The sequence below is a fragment of the Pelophylax lessonae genome, assembly GCF_965119305.1.
Source record: "Pelophylax lessonae genome assembly, chromosome: 1".
In the NCBI taxonomy this organism is placed as follows: domain Eukaryota; kingdom Metazoa; phylum Chordata; class Amphibia; order Anura; family Ranidae; genus Pelophylax; species Pelophylax lessonae.
In genome coordinates this window covers 181964524-181988103 of record NC_138768.1, presented here as the reverse complement: position 1 = coordinate 181988103, position 23580 = coordinate 181964524, and the positions used below count along the sequence as shown (strand labels likewise).

At 44.2% G+C, this 23580-nt stretch overlaps 1 protein-coding gene across 1 annotated transcript in view; it reads right to left on the bottom strand.

The window, feature by feature from the left end:
* The window catches only part of DCP2 (decapping mRNA 2), a 76550-nt gene extending 53194 nt beyond the window's left edge, over positions 1–23356 (bottom strand). Inside the window, exon 1 of the mRNA XM_082243914.1 lies at positions 23173–23356. Coding sequence (XP_082100040.1) covers positions 23173–23225 — 53 coding nt within the window. The 5' untranslated portion in view covers positions 23226–23356. The remainder of the gene's footprint in view (positions 1–23172) is intronic.
* Positions 23357–23580: the final 224 nt, after the last annotated feature.

Below are 23580 nucleotides of genomic sequence, written 5' to 3'. Positions count from 1 at the left end.
GCTTCCTCTGCTGCCTAGAAGGCCAGTCCCACCGGAAATTACAGGGCAATAAGCTGGCCCCATTTCGTCACATCCGGTGCGGGCATCATATTGGTATATGCAAAATAGAACCAGCGTGAACCGCAAAACAGAAAGTGATGCGGTAACACACCGGTCATTAAGCCACACCATCTCAACCAGGCAGGAACTGCAGGGTGTGTCGGGACTACAGAGAGGAGCATTGCCTGTCCCTTGTCCGGGTTTGGCGCCCAAATGCCTGTCAATTAGGTACCTAGGCACAGAAGAATACCCTGCGCAGCCCCAGAAATGTAGACATCAGGCACCTACAGCTAGCAAGTCCCCATTTACATAGCAGGTGTCAAAAAGTATCAGAGCAACAAAACAACATAGATAATAGCGATGTTGCCATTCCATAACATGATGTAGCTCATAATGCATGCACTTATTGGTATTTCAGCTGATTGCTTCCCAAAATAAATCCTTTCCTATCCCAAATATCTATGCTACATAGGTCTAATGGAAATATGCAATATAATTGTGGAACCATCAAAGAGGTTATCTTGCTTAAAAGAAAGATTTAAACGACATTGAAGTGTTTAGGCCAGGTGGTTGAGTGACCTGTAAATTACAAATCCATTTCGCCTCTTGTTTGAGGATTTGATTATCAAAATCACCTACTCTGGGGCTTTTTGGGATTACTTCTAATACTGAGAATGAAATCACATTAGGATCGTACCTATGGTGAAGACCCACACATTTGCCAATCGGCATATACAGTAATCCCACATCTACGTAATAGAGATGGTCCTGTATACGTTGTGCAAAAGGTCTCTTGGTCTTCCCCACATGGTATACTGCACATGCAGATCGTTCTAAGTACATCTGCCCCTTACGAGGTCCATCCAAGTAGGAACAAAGAATCAGATTTTCTAATCAGTTAAGTCACCGCCGGGTGCAATTGAATCGCCCTTACCACATCTAAGGAATGCAAGGCAATTTCCTTAGGATGTTTAGGCTTAGGACATAGGGACGGTAACACAATGTCTTCATTCAAATGAAACCCTGAGACAACCTTAGGAAGGAACGCCTGACAGGGCCGAACACCACTTTGTCCCTATGAATCACCAAGTAAGGTGACTGACAGGACAACGCAGCCAACTCCGACACGCGACGTGCGGAAGTAATAGCTACTAAGAAAGCCACCTTCTGCGACAGAGTGAGCAGAGGAATTTCTTGAATATTTTCAAAAGGAGACTTTGAAGCACCGACAGAACTAAATTGAGATCCCATGGAGGTACCAGGGATTGCACCGGAGGAGCCAGAAGTGTGAACCAAGGACTTTGCCGCCAATGGCCTTTGGAAAAAAATAGCAAAGGAGGAAATCTGACCCTTGGTGTTCAGAGCCAAATGTTGATCTACACCCATTTGTAGAAAGTCCAACAGAAGAGACACAGAAAAGTAGCGGGGAGAAACCCCTGCGACTCACACCAAGTAATGTACGCATTCCAAACTCAATGATAAACATTCCTGGAAGTAGATTTCCTAGCCTTCAACAGCGTAGGAATCACTGACTCCCGACAGCCCTCTGTCTTTTTAGCACCTGTCTTTCAAAAGCTGAAGACTTGAAGCGGTGTCTGTCAGTGAACGAAAGAGAAAATTTAACCCATTTTGGGAAAAGGCTAACATAAAATGTGGAAAACGTGAAGTGCTGTGAAAACTTTACAGTGTGTATACAGTGCATCCGGAGAGTATATGCACACATACTAGAGCCAATTTTTTTTAGGAGCCATTTAACCTACCACCCGGTCTTTGAAATGTGGGAGGTAACTGGTGTACCTAAAGGAAACCCACACAAGCACAGGGAGACCATGCAAACTCAATGCAGATAGTGTGCTGGCTGGGACTCCTAAGTTGACAGCTATTAAACTACTGTGCTGCTGCAAATTTTCAGCCTATAAGAAACTAACTGGTGCATAATCTGAACAAAAACTCTGCTCCAGTCTGTCCTTAGGGGCCCTATTATTCCCTTTTTGGGCACCACAATCTTGCCTCCTGCAAATATGGTAAAAATCGAGCTGGTAATTAAAATCCACACATTAAAGAAACGTCTGCCCTTCGAGTATTTCACTGATCTCTTCAGAGTAGTAAGAATTCATCAGAAAACAGGAGGTCCAGTTCTATTTCATATGCTTGTAAGTGACAAAACAAAGTTTGGCAGGTAAGGAATGTTTTTTTACTCATGATAGAAAGGTGCGTAATAGGGTTGATATCCCTGGTGTCCGTAACATGGAACATGATTTGGCATTGCTGAAAGATTTGTCAAACCAGTGGAAACTGCAGTTTAATGTTTCTAAATGAATAAAAACAATGCACATAGGGAAAAATAATCCCTTGATGGAGTACAATATTGGGGGGGGGGGCAGGGTAGACAAGAACTACACAGAAAAACAATTTGGGGATACTTATTTCAGATAATTACAAAATGAGCAAACAGTGTGACCAGGCAGAGGGAAAAGCAAATAGAATTCTAGGATGCACCACCAGAGGACTCACCAGCAGGAGGAAGGAGGTTCTGAATCCTCCATATAGATCTTTAGTGAGACCTCAATTAGAATACTGTGTCCAGTTCTGGAGACTTCACTTACAAAAAGATACTGATAAGATGAACAAGCCCAGAGACTAGTAACAAAAATGGTGAACGGTCTAAGAGATAAAACATCAGGGGAGACTTTGGGACCTTAATATGTACAGCCATTAGGAAATGAGGGAAAGGGGAGACATGACAAACCATTAAATGCGTGAAGAAGATTCAGTTTGGGTGTATTTTTAATATGGGGACGTGATCGCAAACAGGTTGAAGGTTCGAAACTTAAGTATTACTTTACTGAAAGAGTAGTTGAATCTGTGAGTCAGTCAAGGGTAAGTGGATTCAAACATGCTTGGGAAAAACCCAGATGTCTAAAAAATAATAATTGGCTCTATTTTCTGCAGTTACTCTATGTTTCTGTGTTTGACAAGATAAGGGTTTAGCTGTTGACTTGAGGAAAAGTCAAAATTGTGCATATCAATAACAGCGCTATTAAGTCTGCTTAGGCAGAATGTTTGGTTTTTTTTTTTTTTTTTTTATTTATTTATTTTTTTAAGAAAGAAGGCATGCTCTTGAAACATGTAAAGAAATTAGACTGAAAGGGAACCTGTTAATAGTGAAGTATCAGGAGATACTTCTAGTAACCTACCCACTCACTTATTTAATAAAGTGGGGCTCTATGGCCATCAAAACTGCCCTAAGGACCAGATCTATGGGGGAATGGTTTAAAAAATCAACACCACAAACAAATATAAAAATATCAATGAAAAAATTTAAACTGGAACCCTCCACCATCACCAATAAAATAAAGACAACGCGTCTAAACTGTGCAAAAGAAGGTGCGCAGCACGCCAAACTCACATGTACACATCACAATATTCCCAATGAGCGCTCAACAAGCGATAGAAGGCAATAGGTTCACAATACAGGTGGTAGTAACTCCATCCATATCAGTTCAAATCCCACCTCTACGCCCCAAGAGCAGCCCGCTCAATCTGAATGCAGGATTCCAATCCAGGTGTCCTGGCAATAATACATACACCATGTGTGTGCCAAACCTGGTCGCTGGATGCTCTTCACTGTGTCAAAGTAAACAGCTTAAGTAAATATAAATGAAGGCTCGCTCCATGCCGTGATACAGGATGCCTGCACTCCGCCAAAGTTAGCCTTCTCCGTGATATCTCAAAGCTCCCGCGCCAGCTTCCCATATAAGTGGAGATAATACAAAGTGTGGCTAGTGGCGTGCGACGCACACCTGCATGACTTCAACGTGTTTCACCGGAAGCCCAGCTTCTTCAAAACAGAACGTCCCCTAGCTGAGACGTGCTTAAATACACCTTCAAACTCAGTTCCTAAACATATTTAAGGGTGACATGCATCTATTTCAGCAAAACAAATATGAAAGTACATTTTACACTCCACATCCATTAATTTCCATTTGGCGGATATGTGTGCGCAAGTGGCACCCACAAGGAAAAAGTGTACAGATGCATAAAGGAGGGAAACGAAGTCAGGATGAAGACCAAGAACATATGATGTATATAATTAATTAGAAATCAACAGGAAAAAAAATAAAAAGAAAAAAAACAGTAACAGATAAAAATATATAATAGAGATAGTTGGGTTAGGTATGATCAAGGCTTACGGCAAAAGCCTAGTCTAAAAAGACCTGGAAATGTAGTTCTTTGTTCAAGCCATTAGCCATGAGTATTTAATTTATAGATCCTAGGTTTTCTTTTTTGAGGAGAATCCTGTCAAAAGTAGCCTCGTCTATTAATTTAAGAGCAAAGATGTCACTTTAATGCCAGTAGTACTGGCTTCATGATATTGAAGAAAATGCTGTGCTAGGGGACTTTCTGGTTCCCTCTTTTTGATGTCTCTTACTCGAGTAGTGGCACAGTTAATCTTTAAAGTTAAAAACTTTTGATGGAATAGGTATGTGAGCTATCCGCATCAGTGAAGACCCCGGTACGTTCAACAGATGTACAAATTTGGCAATGGCTACAAGGGAACATCCCCCTAGTGTTCTGGGAAATGTATACAGTCAGGTCCATAAATATTGGGACATCTAAAACAATTCTAATCTTTTTGGCTCTATACACCACTACAATGGATTTGAAATGAAACAAACGGTGTAGGAATTACAACAGTTTGTATATGTGCCTCCCACTTTTTTAAGGGACCAAAAAGTAAAGGGACAGATTAACAATCAAATCAAACTTTCACTTTTTAATACTTGGTTGCAAATCCTTTGCAGTCAATTACAGCCTGAAGTCTGGAACGCATAGACATCACCAGATGCTGGTTTTCATCCCTGATGATGCTCTGCCAGGCCTCTACTGCAACTGTCTTCAGTTCCTGCTCGTTCTTGGGGCATTTTCCCTTCAGCAAGTGAAATGCATGCTCAATCGGATTCAGGTCAGGTGATTGACTTTGCCATTGCATTGCATAACATTCCACTTCTTTCCCTTAAAAAACTTTTGTTACTTTCGCAGTATGCTTCGGGTCATTGTCCATCTGCACTGTGAAGAGCCGTCCAATGAGTTCTGAAGCATTTGGCTGAATATGAGCAGATAATATTGCACGAAACACTTCAGAATTCATCCTGCTGCTTTTGTCAGCAGTCACATCATCAATAAATACAAGAGAACCAGTTCCATTGACAGCCATACATGCCCACGCCATGACACTACCACCACCATGCTTCACTGATGAGGTGGTATGCTTTGGATCATGAGCAGTTCCTTTCCTTCTCCATACTCTTCTCTTCCAATCACTCTGGTACAAGCTGATCTTGGTCTCATCTGTCCATAGGATGTTGTTCCAGAACTGTGAAGGCTTTTTTAGATGTTGTTTGGCAAACTCTAATCTGGCCTTCCTGTTTGAGGCTCACCAATGGTTTACATCTTGTGGTGAACCCTCTGTATTCACTCTGGTGAAGTCTTCTCTTGATTGTTGACTTTGACACACATACACCTACCTCCTGGAGAGTGTTCTTGATCTGGCCAACTGTTGTGAAGGGTATTTTCTTCACCAGGGAAAGAATTAATCGCTCATCCACCGCAGTTGTTTTCCATGGTCTTCCGGGTCTTTTGGTGTTGCTGAGCTCACCGGTGCGTTCTTTTTAAGGATGTTCCAAACAGTTGATGTGACCACACCTAATGTTTTTGCTATCTCTGATGGGTTTGTTTTGTTTTTTCAGCCTAATGATGGCTTGCTTCACTGATAATGAAAGCTCTTTGGATCTCATATTGAGAGTTGACAGCAACAAATTCCAAATGCAAATAGCACATTTGAAATGAACTCTGGACCTTTTATCTGCTCCTTGTAAATGGGATAATGAGGGAATAACACACCTGGTCATGGAACAGCTGAGCAGCCAATTGTCCCATTACTTTTGGTCCCTTAAAAAGTGGGAGGCACATATAAAAACTGTTGTAATTGCTATACTTTTCACCTGATTTGGATGTACAGTGGTGATCGAAGGTTTGGGCACCCCAGGTAAAAATTTGCATTAATGTGCATAAAGAAGCCAAGGAAAGATGAAAAAAATCTCCAAAAGGCATCAAATTACAGATTAGACATTCTTATACTGTGTCAACAAAAGTTAGATTTTAGTTCCATCATTTACACTTTCAAAATAACAGAAAACAAAAAAATTGTGTCTGCAAAAGTTTGGGCACCCTGCAGAGTTAATATCTTGTACTGCCCCCTTTGGCAAGTATCACAGCTTGTAAACGCTTTTTGTAGCCAGCCAAGTCTTTCAATTCTTGTTTGATGTATCTTTGCCCATACTTCCTTAAAAAAGTCTTCCAGTTCTTTGAGATTTCTGGGCTGTCTGTCACGCACTGCTCTTTTAAAGGTCTATCCATAGATTTTCAATTATGTTGAGGTCAGGAGATTGTGAAGGCCATGGCAAAACCTTCAGTTTACGCCTCTTGATGTAATCCCCCGTGGATTTTGAGGTGTGTTTAGGATCATTATCCATTTGTAGAAGCCATCCTCTCTTTAACTTCAGCTTTTTCACAGATGGCATCAAGTTACCATCCAAAATTTGCTGCAATTATATTGAATCAATTTTTCCTTCTACTCGTGAGATGTTCCCTGTGCAAAATGCATCAGGCTTGTCTATATGTTCATTTGCAAAGTTCAAACGCTGATTTTTGTGGTGAGGACGTAGAAGAGGTTTTCTTCTGATGACTCTTACATGAAGACTATATTTGTACAAGTATCTCTTTATAGTGGAATAGTGTACCACAACTCCAGTGTCTGCCAGATCTTTCTGGAGGGATCGTGCAGTCAAACGTGGGTTTTCAATTGTTTTTCTCACAATCCTGCGAGCTGTTCTGTCTGATATTTTTCTTGGTCTTTCAGATCTTGCTTTAACTTCCACTGTTCCTGATGGCTGCCATTTCTTAATTACATTCCGAACAGAGGATATTGAAATCTGAAAACGCTTTGCTATCTTCTTATAGCCTTCTCCAGCTTTGTGAATGTCAACTATTTTCAGTTTCAGTTTCTAGACAACTGCTTAGAAGATCCCATGGTGCTGATTGTTGGGGCAAGGTCAGATGAGTCTGGGCATTTAAAACCTTTTAGATTGACATCCCCTTGTCTTCCCAGACGATGACTGAGAACAATCCATGACACTGGCAGGTCTCAGCCTTGCAAAGGGGGCAGTGCATGCTATAAATTCTGCAGGGTGCCCAAACTTTTGCAGACGCCATTTTTTTGTTTTCTGTAATTTTGAAAGTGTCAATGATGGAAATAAAATCTAACTTTTGTTTACATATTATAAGAATGTCTAATCTGTAATTTTTTTCCTTTTGGAGATTTTTCCATCTTTCCTTGGCTTCTTTATGCACATTAATACAAATTTTTACCTGGGGAGACCAAACTTTCGATCACCACTGTAAATACCCTAAAATTAAAGCTGAAAGTCTGTTGTTAAAACACATCTTGTTTGTTTCATTTCAAATCCATTGTGGTGGTGTATAGAGCCAAAAAGATCAGAATTGTGTCGATGTCCCAATATTTATGGACCCGACTGTATATTTAGATTAAGAGAGCATGTCTGATAGGTTAGGTGCCCAATGGGAAACCATATGAGCAAACTCTCCTACAATACTAGCTAGTAGGGGGCATAGACCCAACATATGCCAATGCTGCGCCAAGACCTCCCTAACCCCAATCCATTGAGCGCTATATTGTGTGATAAATCTTGTTGGTCCTTGGGCCCCCTTCCTGTAAGGAACAGTTGATGGAGCGGATGAAGGCGCCGCGCATTTGTACTGCATTAATTCATACCTCTATCTTTCAGATAGAGGCCACGATTGTCTTACACAGTAGCTGCATGCGGAACTGCCAAGGAACAGCAGCAAATTACTTAATTGGAAGTTTTTCACTTGTGGTCTAAAAAAAAGCAGAATCTCAATCACTAGCAAGAGAATGGCATTGAAGCTAAACTGTGCTAGCCTACGAGGGAGCAACAACATAGGAGGAAGAAATTGGACCAATGGCTGGCAAATCAGATATTTATTTTCATTTTTTTTTAATTGAATCACTAGTTTACTGGGCACTTTCACCCCCTTTCTGCCCAAGCCAATTTTCCACCTTTAGTGCTCTCACACTTTAAATGACAATTACTGTACCCATATGAAAACACTGTACCCATATGACATTTTTTTCACATAAATAGAGCTTTCTTTTGGGGGTAATCACTACTGGGTTTATTTTTTCTGCTTTAAATAAAAAAATAAAAAAAGGCTGAATATTTTTTAAAAAAACGCATTTTTCTTTGTTTTGGTTATAAAATTTAGCAAAATTAGTAATTTACCTTTATAAATTTTGGCCAAAATTGTTACTGCTACATACAGTATCTCACAAAAATGAGTACACCCCTCACATGTTTGTAAATATTTTATTATACCTTTTCATGTGACAACACTGAAGAAATGACACTGAGTGTACAGCTTGTATAACTGTGTAAATTTGCTGTCCCCTCAAAATTACTCAACACAGCCATTAATATCTAAACCGCTGGCAACAAAAGTGACTACACCCCTAAGTTATAATGTCTAAATTGGGCCCAAAGTGTAAATATTTTGTGTGGGCACCATTATTTTCCAGCACTGCCTTAACCCTGTTGGGCAGAGCTTCACAGGTTGCCAAGGGACCCCTCTTTCACTCCTCCATGACGACATCACGAAGCTGGTGGATGTTAGAGACCTTGCACTCCTCTACTTTCCATTTTACGATGCCCCACAGATGCTCAATAGGGTTTAGGTCTGGAGAAATGCTTGGCCAGTCCATAACCTTTACCCTCAGCTTCTTTAGCAACAACAGTAATTATCCAGGCAGCAATATGGTCTATAGTCAGTACAGGGATATGGTCAGCACAGCCTATGCATTTGTCCAAAGGAATTGTCCAGGAAGAGACACTGTCAGCACAGCCATATTATTGGTCCTGGTACACGGTTACCTGCAGACACTCATTATTGTACCGCTCTCCAGCCCTTCATAAACATACTGCCTCTTGCTACAGCTAAATATTTCCATAGTACAGGCAGCAGGCAGAGGTGTGGTCAGTTCATGCGGCAGGAAGAGGCATGATGGCAGTAAGTCAGCAGCAAGCTGAGGGCCTCGGTCAGGTAACACAGGGGTAGAGGCTTCTCCCACCCAAATCTCTTTGAAGCCTGCAGACTGTAGGCCCTAATCCAGAAATTTTGAAACCCGGAGAAAACCAAAAAATTAGGTTTTCTCCATCCGGAAAAACAATTCTGGAGTCCCTCACAGATGTGAGACCCCTGTGTACTTAAAGTCAGTAGCAGAGCAACAGATCAGTCCAAGCAGTAGGCAGTAGCATATTCGATAAAACAGGCTGATGTCAGTTCATGTGGAAGCAGTCCAAATGATAGGCAGAGGCACGGTCGAAAAACAGGCCAGGGTCAGTTCACATGGAAAGCACGGGTATTTGAGGAAGCATGGAAAATGGATCAGCACAGATGATAAAAATGGGGAAATGGTTACAAATATGTGCTAATATTTTAGGGATGTAGGATAGTGTCTGAAGCATTCGCCAACGCATAGACAGGGTTGGGAGGGACACTGGGGACAATGGTAGCTGGCATCTCTTAGAACTCCTCTTTTGCTGCATACACAACATCTTTTTTTAGCATCTTCGGTCTGTTTCACATGGTGGAATGCTGTCCGATGTGGTGCTCATGAAGTTGGCTAACAGCACCAGAGCAAAGGTTTCCTGCCGGAGTTTTTCCCGATGAGGGATGTCACTATTTCTTCGATGAATTTAAGGAAGGGGGTAGGGCTTTCCGTGTTTGGTGTAGATGAGATTATATACATACATACATACATACATACATATATATATATATATATATATATATATATATATATATACACACACTTCATAAATGGCCAAATGAAAAAATGGGATTTTTGTCTCACCATAAAATCATTTTCTCTGATGTTCATTGACGGACACAGCTCTTTATCTTCTTGACCGTAGGGTTATACTACCCCCGACGGGAGTAGGACATTAGGCCGTGAAAAAGCATGAACACGCCTATGGGGCAGTCCCTGGGGTATACTCCCACTTCCTGCTATAGGTATTCAGTTTTGTAACAAGCAGTGTCAGAAGGAAAAACCCAACTCCAATGAGGGGTGGGTGCTGTGTTCGTCAATGAACATCAGAGAAAAGGATGTAACGGAAAGACAAAAATCCCATTTTAATTTCGTTCATTCATCTTGACCATTGGGACGTCCCAACGCGGTGTCAAACATGAGGGGAGGGAACAGCAGAAAAAAACAAAACTTCCCCAAGACTAAAAATAGCCAACCACGTAACTTGGAGCTCAACTGTCAACAACTGGAGCTCATCTGAAAAAAACAACCTAAATAGGACAAGTCCTCTAAACAGCAGCCTGCAAAACTTTGCAGCCAAGAGAAGCATCGGCAGATGCTAACACATCCACCTTATAAAACTTTGTGAATGGGTATACAAAGGACCACGTAGCCGCCTTCAAATCTGCCTCACTGATGACGGAAGGCCCAGGAGGCACTAACCGCCCGAGTAGAGAGCGCCTTGACAGGAAAAGGAGGAACCTGACCCTAAATACAATAAGCCTGAAAGAACAGTCTGTCTAATCCATCTTGAAATGGTCGCAGCAGAAGCAGCCAGCCACTTGCGAGGTCCATCCTTGAGGACAAAAAAAACCCCCCTAAAAGGGAATGGGACTTTGGAGGCCAGAATAACACGAGGTATAAAATTAAAACATGTTTTTATCAAGTAGGTGTAAAATTCTCGTTAGCGCCTGCTTCCGGGACGCTATGCGTGTAAGGCCAGATCTGCGTTCCAGTGGGGCGGAAATTACGTAACCATGCACAACGAGTTTCGTCACCACTGACGTCATCGCAAACGAGGGTTTTGCGGCCCCTATTCCTTTGCATGCTCGTTTACCAGTTCTTTTATGCGAGTACATTTACTTATTCTAAATAAAGCATTTATTTTAAAATGGTACATCACTATATGAGGCCTTCTTCTTGCATATCATCATGGATACTTACCTACCTATGATGGATGGGGATATGAGGCTGTATTAACTTTACTGAATACATATTGTATATGTGAGTGAGATGATCCAGGGATCCTTTCCATGAGTCCAGCACACAGGAATTGCCTGACAGAGGAAACCCATTAATATCCAAAGGCTGGTTACCCCTGTAGGGGTTCCTAACTCTGGTGAGTGCGGGATACATTGGAGGGGTGCACTGTTCCTTCACCTGGCACCCAGCACCCGGATCACCCCGATTACCACCCATCAGAATTATTGAAGCATTTTTTTCACTTACCACCACTTTATGGACTCTTGATCATTTATTTATTGTCATTTTTTTATGAAATTGTTATTTATACCAGTTTCACCTTATCAATTAGATTATTTATTTATCTTATATATGGTATCACTCATCGATCATTTTAAGATACCACACTTTAGCACCTTGTATGTGCACACATGCACTGAAGCACTTTGCATTTACAGTAAAACCTTGGATTGCGAGCATAATTTGTTCTGGAAACATGCTTGTAATCCAAAGCACTCATATCAAAGCGAATTGCCCCATAAGAAATAATGGAAACTCAGATGATTCGTTCCACAAGTCCTTCAGTTTATAGTCTATATACAAAGATTATAGCAATGTTATAGGTTGTGTAACCATAAAATGTCCATCCACAATATGCAGCCTTCCCAAGGGGATTAGAAGCAAAATCTAGCAGAGCTACAGAATATAAGAGAGATGAGAGGCGCCTCTAAGTGTAGCAATATAGTTACATTTAATGAATGTTCAACATTTAGCAACTCACATGGTTGATGATTAAAATAGGCACATCTAAGTATGCAGGCATCCAGGGTAAAGCTGTCCACATAGACCATATTCTGAACCACCGACTCTCAACACTGTCAATCTGCAATCATGACCGGGAAGAATAGCCTGCAGTAGAGTGATCTGAAAGTGAGGCTTTGAATCACTCGTGGAGTGCAGCGGGGAAGGGATGATGAAGATGGCTGTGCAGAGGATGGTCTATGTGGACATCTTTACCCCAGATGCCTGCATACTTAAATGTGCCTGTTTTAATCATCAACCATGTGAGTTGCTAAATATTGAACCTTCATTAAATGTAACCATATTGCTACACTTTAGAGGCTCCTCTCTTCTTTTTTATACATGACGCTACTTGTATATCAAGACATCGCTTGTATATCAAGTCAAAAATTTAAAAAATGTGCTCGTCTTGCAAAGCGCTCTCAAACCAAGTTACTCTCAAACCAAGGTTTTACTGTATATTTATATAATTTTTACTAGTATTTTTTTTTATTATTTGATTATATATTTCAGGTTCTGGTTTTTCCCCCATTTTAAACCAGACATTTACTGTTCACCTCGGCACTTTATATTTATATTTATTCCTTCTATATCACTTACACTGACCACTTTTATTGCATTGTTATCGTCTTATTATGGATTATGTGCGTTAAGATTTTTGAATCATATTTATATACAGTTTGGGTGTGAGGAAAACCCCCCCTCCCTTTTATTCCATATCTACATTTACATATAGGCAGCGCCACCTACCTCACTACACCTAACATTCTTGGATGCATGTTGGTTTTTGAATGGGACCCCGTCTTCGGGGAATCTCGACTGTTGTGTCATTATGGATGGTGGACAGCATGTATACATCCCTCCTATTCTTCCGCCTCAAGGCCAGCACTTTGTTTCCGAGTTGCTTTTTCCCCCCCCCCTTCACATTTTTTTGTTCATTAACACTTGTGGAAAGCCCTTCCCGTTCTTTCTTGAGGTTCTACAGGCCAGGGTTTTTACATGATGTAGGTGTCTGAAAGCTGGGAATCTCTACCTTCATATATGCGGAACGCATACAGATATCCTGTGGCTCTTTTGCATAGCTTATAGAATTTGACTGCCTATTTGGCCCTTTTGCTTGGAATAATCTGATTTTGACGTACCGTAAAATCCATTTCTCTGATGTTCATTGATAGACATAGCTCCTTATCTTCTTGACCATTAGGTTATACTGCCCCCTACAGGAGTAAGACACTAGGCAGGAAAAAGCCAGACTACGCCTATGGGGCAGTCCCAGGGAGTATACTCCCGCTCTCAGCTATAGGCACTCAGTTTTGTTACAAGCAGTGTCAGAAGAAAGACACAGCACCCACCCCTCTGGAGTTGGCTGTCAATGAACATCAGAGAAATGGATTTTACGGCAAGTGAAAAATCCCATTTTCTCTTTCGTTTATTGATCGACACAGCTCCTTATCTTCGTGACCATTGGGACCTCCCAAAGCAGTGTCAAACACGAGGGGTGATAGAAGCGAGAAAATCCCCCTGATGTAGGGACGCCACTACCGTGCGTATGGACTCTATTCGAAATGTCTGTACCCGTACAAAGCAGTGTAGCGCCTTATGGTCCAGAATTGGACGTACCTTGCCTTTCTTCCTGGGAACTGTAAAGAGGTTTGAGTAAAACCCCTGAAAACGTGCAGAAGTCAGAACCGGAACAATCACCTCTTGAAGTAACAAGTTTCACACTGCCCCAAAGAGACCCCATAAGCGATCTGGGGACAAGTGCAGGTTGGAAGGGAAGAACCTTTCCGGAGGATAAGATAGAAACTTGATCTTGCAGTCGCACCGAATGACTTTGTGGACCCACTTGTCCTGTACCAGGCAGGTCCACGGATCCGGAAACCAGCGAAGACGTCCCCCCACCTTAGATACAGGTGAGGGCGCCCCTTCATGCAGAGGAAGCCTTTTCCGCAGGTCTGGAAGAGCCTACTCGTGGCTTGCTAGACCAGGTCCTCTTGGAACCTCTGGTGGAGGCTCTGAAGGGCTTTGATCCCTTGTCTTGAGACCCTGAGGGACGAAAAGGCCTCTTATGAGCCGAAAAGAATGGCCCACGTCTACGATGGGGCTCCTGTCACTTGGTAACCTGCGGAAGAAGAGTACTCTTCTCCCCCCTGCGAGACCCTTAATGATGTAATTTCAGGAAGCACCGAACAGGCAATCCCTTACAAGGGGGAGATCAGATAAGGCCTTCTTAGAAGTCTGGTCCACAGACCAGCATTTCAGCCAAATAATACGCCGAAGGACCACTGTTGATACAGACAGTCTAGAATCAAAGGAGGTACATCCAAAGAGGAATCACAGATAAACTGAAGCCCCTGGACACACTGATCCCTCAGCTCTGCAAAGGCAGGGGAAAGTGGTTTCCCCTCCAGGTCCCGGTGTAAAAGTTTAGCCCACTCTATCAGAATTTGTGACACCGGGGCAATAGTAAATACCGGCTTAAGTGCCGAACCAGCCACAGTGAACATATGGCGGGCCAGAGCCTCCGCCCTCCTATCAGCCGGATCTTTAAAGGCCGGCGACTCCTCAGCCCAAAATAAGGTAGCTATATTTAACCTGGAAACCGAAGAGTCCACTACAGGTGGGACTGTCCATTTTTTAAGCAGGGAATCCCCATAGGAATACCACATAGCAAAACGCCTAGGGACCACAAGAGTGTGTTTTGGACAACCCCACTATTTTGAGACAATGTTGTCAAAGAAAGCGGAAAAGGGGAACTCCCTCACCACTTTGGAGGGCCTGTGGGTGCCAAAAGGGACCGGCGCCTCTGATGCAGCGTCAGCAACATCCTCCATTTTAAAAGTTTCACGCACTGACACAATCAGTGCATCCACCAGCGCCTTTTTATGCACGCTAGAGGAGCAGAGGAATTATCCTCGCTATCTGAGCACTCGGGGAACGCTGGCGCAGACCCAGTAGGGTGACTCGCGTCCGCGGCGCCCAAAACAGATTAATGCGCTATATACTAAGCTCACCCGGAAAACAATCAGTGGAGGGCCACCAACTTCCGATCTGGCAAATGGGATGCCGACCAAGGACGCACGAATGGACAACCTACTGGACCCCGCAATAAAAACAAAGGGGCCCTCCAAGCTCTTCCATAGAGGCCCGCATATTAGGAAATAGCCCCCTTAAAAGGTGGTGGACTCCTGTGACACGGACGTGCTGGCAAGGTACCCTGATGGTCCTACAACGCTAAAAAGGGCAAGGTGTCCTACACAATAATGGTGGCATGGCTGCCTACAAAAAATAAACCATCCCCACAGTGCCACCCCTTTGAAAGGGAGGCGCCAAGCTGGCCACATGGCATAGTATGACGCAAGCCGCGGCCTTCATTTTTGTGGTGGCTCACCGCAAGTGCACAGATCCCAGCCAAGCAGATGCCAAAAAGAAAGAGTGGGGGCTTCAGCTAACCTCACTGGGGCCACCCCCCAACGGAGGAGCCCAACTGGGCCGCATGGCCTAGTAGACTGCAAGCCGCGGCCTAAATTTTTCTGGACACCCAGCCGCCTGGGCATGAGCCCAGCAGAGCCGATCACCAAGGGGCAGCAGAGGGGAGGGCAGATACCCAGAGGGTAGTGGCTTCAGCCACCCTCACTGGGGCCGCCCCACATAGTTCCCAACCAGTATACCGCAAAGCAGTGACCTAAATTTTTGGCCGGATACGGCCGCGTGAGGCGCGGACCCGGCGGATGTTAAACTATCCGCTTCCCCAGCCGAACAACAGCAGCTGGGAGACCAGTCATCAACCCCAAGGGAGGGGCCCACGTCCACTCAAAAACCCTCCAGCGAAGAGGGGGGAACCGCTACTTACTATACCAGGAACAGGATGGGCACCGCTCTATCAGAATGGGGGGGCTGTCGGCCAGGAGGACCGCTGCGACTCAGGCTGAGGCAAGGTCATATGCGCCCTCGCGAGACGTTTAACTCGCAGGTCAGCCCCCGTCCAGTGGGGCTATGTCGCAGCCGACCTAGCGCGGAGCTGGAGCCTGCACGCACTCGCTGGTCAGACTGGGGGGACCCTCCGGATCTAGATTATCCAGTCCGTCGCCCAGTCCGGCGGTCCATTTACTTACTGGAATACATTTGCCCTTAGCTCAGGCATGCAGGCAGGGGAATGTGCTTAGCTGAGAAAACCCCTCCTCTAGATGAAAGGAAAAGAAATGGGATGTATGGGTTCTGGGATGTATGATATAATTTCCTTGGCCTAGGTTTTAAAACCATTAAGTGACTGAAGAAATGTTAAAAAAAAAAAAGAAGTTTAAAATATATGATATACTTTCCTATCTATTTACTAATGCTAGCAGCATAAAGATTCAACAAAGATACACATTTTGAATGACAATTGCGCGGTCATGCTACACTGTACCCATATGAAATTTGTATAATTTTTTTTCACACAAATAGAGCTTTCTTTTGGGGGTATTTAATCACTGCTGGGTTCTTTATTTCTTACAAAAAAAAAGAAAAAAAAGACAGAAAATTTTGAAAAAAAAAAAAGTTTTTCTTATTTTCTGTGAGTAAATTTTGAAAATAAATAATTTTTCTCCTTCACTGATGGGCACTGATGAGGTGGCACTAATGAGGAGGTACTAATATGCCGCACTGATGGGCACTGATGAGCACTGATAGGCGGCACTGAGAGGTGGCACTTGCGGGCACAGAGGTGGCACTGACGGGCGGCACTGATGGACAGCACCATCAGTGCCCATAGTGCTGCCAGTCAGTGCCCATCAGTGTCTAGGCACTGATGGGCACTGACTGGCAGCACTATGGGCACTGATTGTGGGCACTGATTGGAACTCTATTGCAATTTTCTGTAATCAGGGCACTGACGATCAGTGCCCCGATTACATGTTCTTGTCTCCCCAGCGAGGAGGAGCCGCTGATCGGCTCTCCTCGCCTCACACTGACTCTGACATTTACATGTGACCGGCTGTGATTGGACACAGCTGATCACATGGGTAAAGAGTCATTGAGTCATGTTGCTAGGGCTAGGCACGGCCACGATTGCCGCTCTGCGCGCCCCCGCGAGCGTGCGAGAGAGGCTGTTCTGGTGCACCATCATATGACGGCATCCCAAAACAATAGGTGCACCGCTCCACCATCATTTGACGTGAGCGGGGAGAAAGTGGTTAACCACTTAAGCCGCGGAAGATTTTACCCCCATTCCGACCAGGGGTTTTTTCGCGATTCGGCACTGCGTGAATTTAACGGACAATTGCGCGGTCGTGCGACGCTGTACCTAAACGAATTTGACGTCCTTTTTTTCCCACAAATAGAGCTTTCTTTTGGTGGTATTTGATCACCTCTGCGATTTTTACTTTTTGCGCTATAAACAAAAAAAAAAAAAAAAGAGCGTCAATTTTGCAAAAATAACAATATTTTTCACATTTTTTTATATGAAATTCCCCCCCCAAAAAAAAAAAAAAAAATGTAAAAATCTAAATTTTTTAACATTGTCGGCAAATTTGTTTTATGCTACATATGTTTTGAAAAAAAAAAAAAAAAAAAAAAAAAAAAAAAAAAAAAAAAAAATCGCAAAAAGCGTATTTTGATTGGTTTGCGCAAAAGTTATCACGTTTACTAACAAAGGGAAAGATTTTTGTAATTTGTTGTTTTTTTTTAACGCGTAATGGCGGCGATCTGCGATTTTTTTTGCAGTACTGCGATATTGCGGCGGACAGATCGGACCCTTGACTGACATTTGACACTTTTGGGGTTACCAGTGACATTCTTTCAGTAATCGGTGCTATACACATGCACTGTTACTGTAAAATTACACGAAGTGAAGGGGTTAACTTTTTTTAGAGGGAGGGGTTATGTGTGTCCCTAGGGGTGTGATTCTAACTGTGAATGGCTGTGGCTTGAGATGTATGAACAGTGATCAACGGTCCTACATAGTAGAACCGTATGATCACCATTCATACACAGGGGAGAATGACAGGCGGCTTGTTTACATTAGCCGCCTGCCTTTCTCCCTCTCCACTGACGATCGCCGAGTGACCGGCAGACATCGGGTCCGCCGGTCACACGCGCGGGGGGCGCACTCGCTCCCTAGACCCTCACAGGCTAGCGATGTAGTACTACGTCGCTCTGCCTGTGAGGGGCTGACCGCCGCAGTATAGTAATAGTCGTGCGGCGGTCGGCAAGCGGTTAAAAGAGTTAGTTCTGCTTTAAGTCTACTGGTAGAGAAAAAAGCTGTATTATTTACCTTAGAGCCCTTTCACACTTTTCAAGTGCTTTTGCGTTAAAAAAAGTGTCTAAAAAGCTCAAGAAAAATGCTTCCCATTAAAATCAATGAATGCTTTTACACTGGGGCAGTGTGCTGACAGTGTGGTGAAAAAAATCCTGCATGCATCTTTGGAGAGCTAAAAAAAAAAAAAAAAAAAAAAGGGCCCCAAAAATTCCCCTCTCCATTGAAATGAATGGGAAGCGCCTCAAAAATTCCCCGCAGCATTTTTGGAGTCACGTGTCCTTTAAAAACCGCACTGCAAATGCCTCAAAAGCGCTGCAAAAACGCTCAGCGTTTTACTGGCAGTTTTGAAGCAAACCAGTGTGAAAGGGACCTTATTACTCACGCCAGCAGGTTCCTTCAATTCAAATTCTCTTCACTAAGACGCTCTGGTTGGAACGTTCATATCAGAGTGGGAGGTGTGCGCAGCACCCCACCCCTCTCTGCAGGCTGCATATAAATGATTGTATGATGCAATTGTTTGCATTTTTCTATTTAATCTACACACAGTTGGCTAAAACCCGAATTTGTGAATTCTGAGGATCTAAAAACTCAAAAGCTGCCTTGAACAAACACTGACAATAAACATGCGTCACCCTAGAAAACAAGTACCTTAAGGCATAGTCCACCTTTTGCAAATTTAATACATGCACCCAAAGAAATAAAAGAAAATTATGGGTGCAAAGCACTAGCTCCTGCAAACTCTTCCACCAGTCCCAGGTTCGTAAGGGGGTACCGATCTATTATGGAGCTGGAGGGGAAATAGGAAGAAAGGAGAGAGGCAGGGCTGCCACCCATCCGTATTTTCACAGACAGTTTGTAAGAGAAAAAAAACCCTGATTTCTCCCATTCATAAAAGTGTGTAGATGAGAGAAACTACCTGTGAAAATCAGCAGCTGGCTGCAGCTGTTACCTCAGCCTGTCTTTAACCCTCTCCTAGTGCACAGCAGCTTTCCTGCATTAAAAGGATGGGCGCTGGATATGTTCCACCTCTTCTCCCATCATGTATGCCTGACCTACACTCCAACACCAGTGTGCAATTCATGATGGCACTTCCAACTGTCTGTGGGTGGGCGCAGAGCTCGAAGGTAGCAGCAGGGAGCTCATAGATATCACAGCCTCCTCCATCACCATACCCCTGCAGTCTGCCTCCCCTCCTTTCCTCTCTAACATCACACAGCACACTCAAGGCTCTGCATCTCCTGCACAGGACTCCTACCTATTATCAGTCAGTGTGTCCTCCCAACTCCTCTGTGCTCCTGCCCGCCCAGCCGGTGATGTCACCCAATCAGCAGGGCAGGGGGAGGGAGGCTCTCCATTCCGATCTGCAGCTCCTCCCGTCTCCTGTCCTGCTGATTGGATCACATTGCCAGGTGGGAGGAGTGGGGAAAGGACACACAGGCATGGTCGCGTGGCAGGAGATGAGCTGCTATGTGGCCATGCACCGATTGGGGACCCCTGCTTTAACCCTTTCATCTTTTTTGTGCTTTTTGCACGTTTAAAAAATAAATGTAGGCCTAAAAAATTACAGAAATCCCCCAAACATTATATTTTTTCTGAAAGCAGACACCCTAGAGAATAAAATAGTAGTAATTCCAATTTTTTATGTCACATGATATTACTGCGAAGGTCTAGGAAACACAAAATTTCCGTAAAAAATACATTAAAAAAAGTTAGAATACACAGAATTTCGGCGGCCCAAAACGGCGTTACGGTCATTCTACCTGTAAGAGAAAAAGGTGCCAATAATCAGGGCTCAACAAATCCCAGGCGCCAGGTCACAGTGGTGACTAGGATTTCAGCCGTCTGCTGTCAGGCATTGGGGCACTGCTTTTCTGATCCAGAGATTTGAAATCCCCACGGCTCCTATCCATACTTCTCAGTGTACGGACAAGAGGCATTTTAATTGGTCAGCACCTTCACATGGACGGCGCTGACCAATCAGAGCCAGTTGCCTCTTCTCCACTTTCAGCACATCCATATGATGCACTGCTCGACTTCTGCCACTGTCAGCCTCCCCATTGCGGTCACCAGTCACACATCTATCTGACATTGGGTAAGAGTGCCAGGTCCGCTGCCGAGTGGTGTGTGAGGCGGGGGAATGGTGCCCCAGGCCTGGGCTCCGCACAGAGTTTCATGTGTCAGCCGCTCCCCATCCCACTGCTCCTGCCTGCCTGCGTGTCACTGCTTTCCTAGCCCCTGGGGGTGGTGGGAGTGCAGACCGAGCCCATCCTCCCCTGGCTGAGGGAAGGACACCACCTACAAGTAGTTGGGGGGGCAGGGTTCACCTTTAATTGGCCAGGTGTGGGAGACACCCCCTCCCCCCATAGACAAGTGTGTGGGGGAGCAGAGCAAGCCATTTTCTGAGTGTATGTGCAGAAGGTGGAGGTGAGAGAGTGCCACACTTCTGGAGGATTCCTCTGTACACACCATAGAGCTGAGGGGATCTCAGTGTACATATACACATCTGTCTGAGACTTTCACTCTCTCCCCGTCCCCTTCTCACACACTCACCTCTACCTCCCTCTTTTTTTCTCCTTTTTCCATTTCTCTCTCTTTTATTTCTCTCTTTTTTTCTGGGCGCCAGGCAGCTGATTTGAAAAATTGGCTCCTAACTTTTTTTTAGCTAGCTCCTGGATTCAAAGAAAAATTTTCAAGCCCTGCCGATAACGGTGCTAAAAACATATCAAAAACTTAAAACGGGAGCGTTCTTGCTGCTTTTTAATGGATTTCAATGGGAAGGTGTGTGTTTAGTGAGCTTTTTTTAACTGATTAAAAATGCAGCAAGCAAGATTTTTAACACTACAACAGAAGCACATCGGACCAGTGTGAAGACATACATAGAATTTAGAGGAATGCATTTTTCTTGAGTTATTCTTGCGGTGAGGTGCCAATAATAAGGTAATAATAAGGTGTAAATAATGGGCAATAAATTCATAGTCACTTAAATTCATTAAATTATTTCAAAAGTCGAATATAATACAATTATATATAGAAATATATATTTTTTAAAAACTGTAATTTTTAGTTTTCGGCCAAAGGAATCCTGCATTTTTTTTTCTCGGGACCAAGTTTTCTATTTGGTGCACCTCTAGTTAAAAGGTAATCTTAGGGGGCACAAATATGCAATAAATTTCCCAATTTTTTGGTAATAGCTGAGGCTGCACCAAGTAAACAGATACCCAACATGTCAAACCTTAAAAATATCTGTACCCCAGCCTTTTTCAACCAGGGTGCCCAGGCACCCTGAGGTTTCTAAAGGGGTGCCTTGGCAAAATGCCCAAAAATTGCCCCCAAAACTATAGACAAGCCAGCAGATGAATGACGTTTTTATTGTGCACCATTACGACCTTCTATCGGCTGGCATCCTAACAAACAATAACCCTCCCCTGCCCCTCTCTATCAGCGCTGGGGTCACATTAGCTGAGTGATGGAGAAAAACTGAAGAAGAGAAACATTGGAATACTAGTCAGTACCAGTGTGCAAAAGTGTATTCGATTTGGAAGAATAAATCACCACTAATGTTAGGTGTGCTACATATGCGGATGTTAATGTATTATGTAACATTATTAGAATAGTTTTCTACATTTTAGAATGTGGTGCCTCAAGTCGGGACTGTTCATAATTTTAGAGGGTGCCTTTGATTAATAAAGGGTTGAGAAACACTGCAGGACCCTATATTTTCCATAGGCGACACTTTAAAACCCCCGCTATAGGTGATATGAAGGGTCACAATCATTTTCAGGCGTAGGTGCTCGTACATTTACGTTTGTACATGTGTATATGTGGGGGGGGGGCTCAATTTTTTGTGAAGGGGGGGGGTGTTTTATGTGCTTGAGTGTAACTTTAATTTTTTACAATTTAAAAAAAAAGTTTTACTTAACTTCCCCCCCCCCCCCCATCATATAATGATTTTTTTTTTTTGGGGGGGGGGATTGCTGAAAGGTTCACTTTTAAAAAGGAGCTCCAGGCTCCTGCAGAAAAAATTAAAAGTGAGCAGCTACAAATACTGTAGCTGATGACTTTTAATATTAGCACACTTACCTGTCCAGGGAACCCACGGTGGATTCGCCCCAGCTGATATTTCCATCAGCTCTTGGATGCTGCCGCCACTGCTTCTAAGGGAAAAGGGCAGTGAAGCCTTGCTGCTTCACAGCCGGTTCCCCACTCCACTCTGCGCTTTTGGAAAGGCCCGGCAAAAGGGGAAGGAGGCCAAACTTCGGGGTGACTTCTCCACGGCTGCCTGTCAAAACCAGGTACCCGCTCCCCCCCCCCGAAAGGAGAGAGGGGGGCTAAGTAGAGCTTCCCCGTTTAGATGGAGCTCTGCTTTAATGAGACATTGGGGGGTTGGCAACACTGGGGGACAGAGGGGGTAGGTTGGGTCATGTGAACATGTTTCCTGTTAAACCCTAAATATGGGTATAACACGAAACAGTCACACGGGTGGACAATGCTTTTCCTGGTGCCATCAGACAGGCGGCGTGTGTTGAACCTGCGCTCTTTTTAACAGCTCCAGGCACTGCCAATATCTGACACTTCCAGAAGTGTCGGACAGCCCTGCCCCCCTCTGTCTGCTGTGGTTCATCCCACTGATCCCTAGATCACCCCTGTGTCCTGTAGTAACATAGAGGTGGTCAGGAAGAAGCATGGCACTCAGTAGGGGGACACGTTATTGGGCACACCCGGAAGTGTCAAGCCTGGAGCTGTTGAAGTGAGCACAGGGTCACCAGCCAATCAGAAAAGGAGGGTTCATGTTTATAGAAAAGGCTGACAGGGCGAGTTTTCATCGCTCTGAGAACACATATAAGCCCCGTTTTTTCAGCAGAACTACAACTGCTAGTAGCCTGGCAATGCTGAGCCCTGTAGTGCCCCCAATACAAGCAGCCAGCAGAGCCCTCCAGCCCGTCACCTGCACAGGTCGTCCAGGACCCCCTCGGGAACCTCCACACGCTTGTTCTCCATGTTGAACACAGGCACATCCCGGAGACAGAGCGACCCCGGAGCCTGAGAGCCGCGGACCTCGCACTGAGGAGGAGGAGGAGCCGGAGGAAGAAGCGAAACAACAACAATAACACGAAGCCTCCTCCACCATCCCTCTCCTACGTCACCTCCGTCCCCAGCCCTCCACAGGATGTCGTCATTTGGCGGGATCTCCATCCTCCAATCAGAGCGAGTCAAGCTGAACCAGATGACGGGAAGGGAATTCTATAGCCAATTATAGCACAGCATCCAGGAAACCGCCTGGCTGCCCTTGGCAACAAGGAAGAAGAACTGAAGCTCATTTGGAAGGCATAGATGGCAATCCCAGGCGCACTGT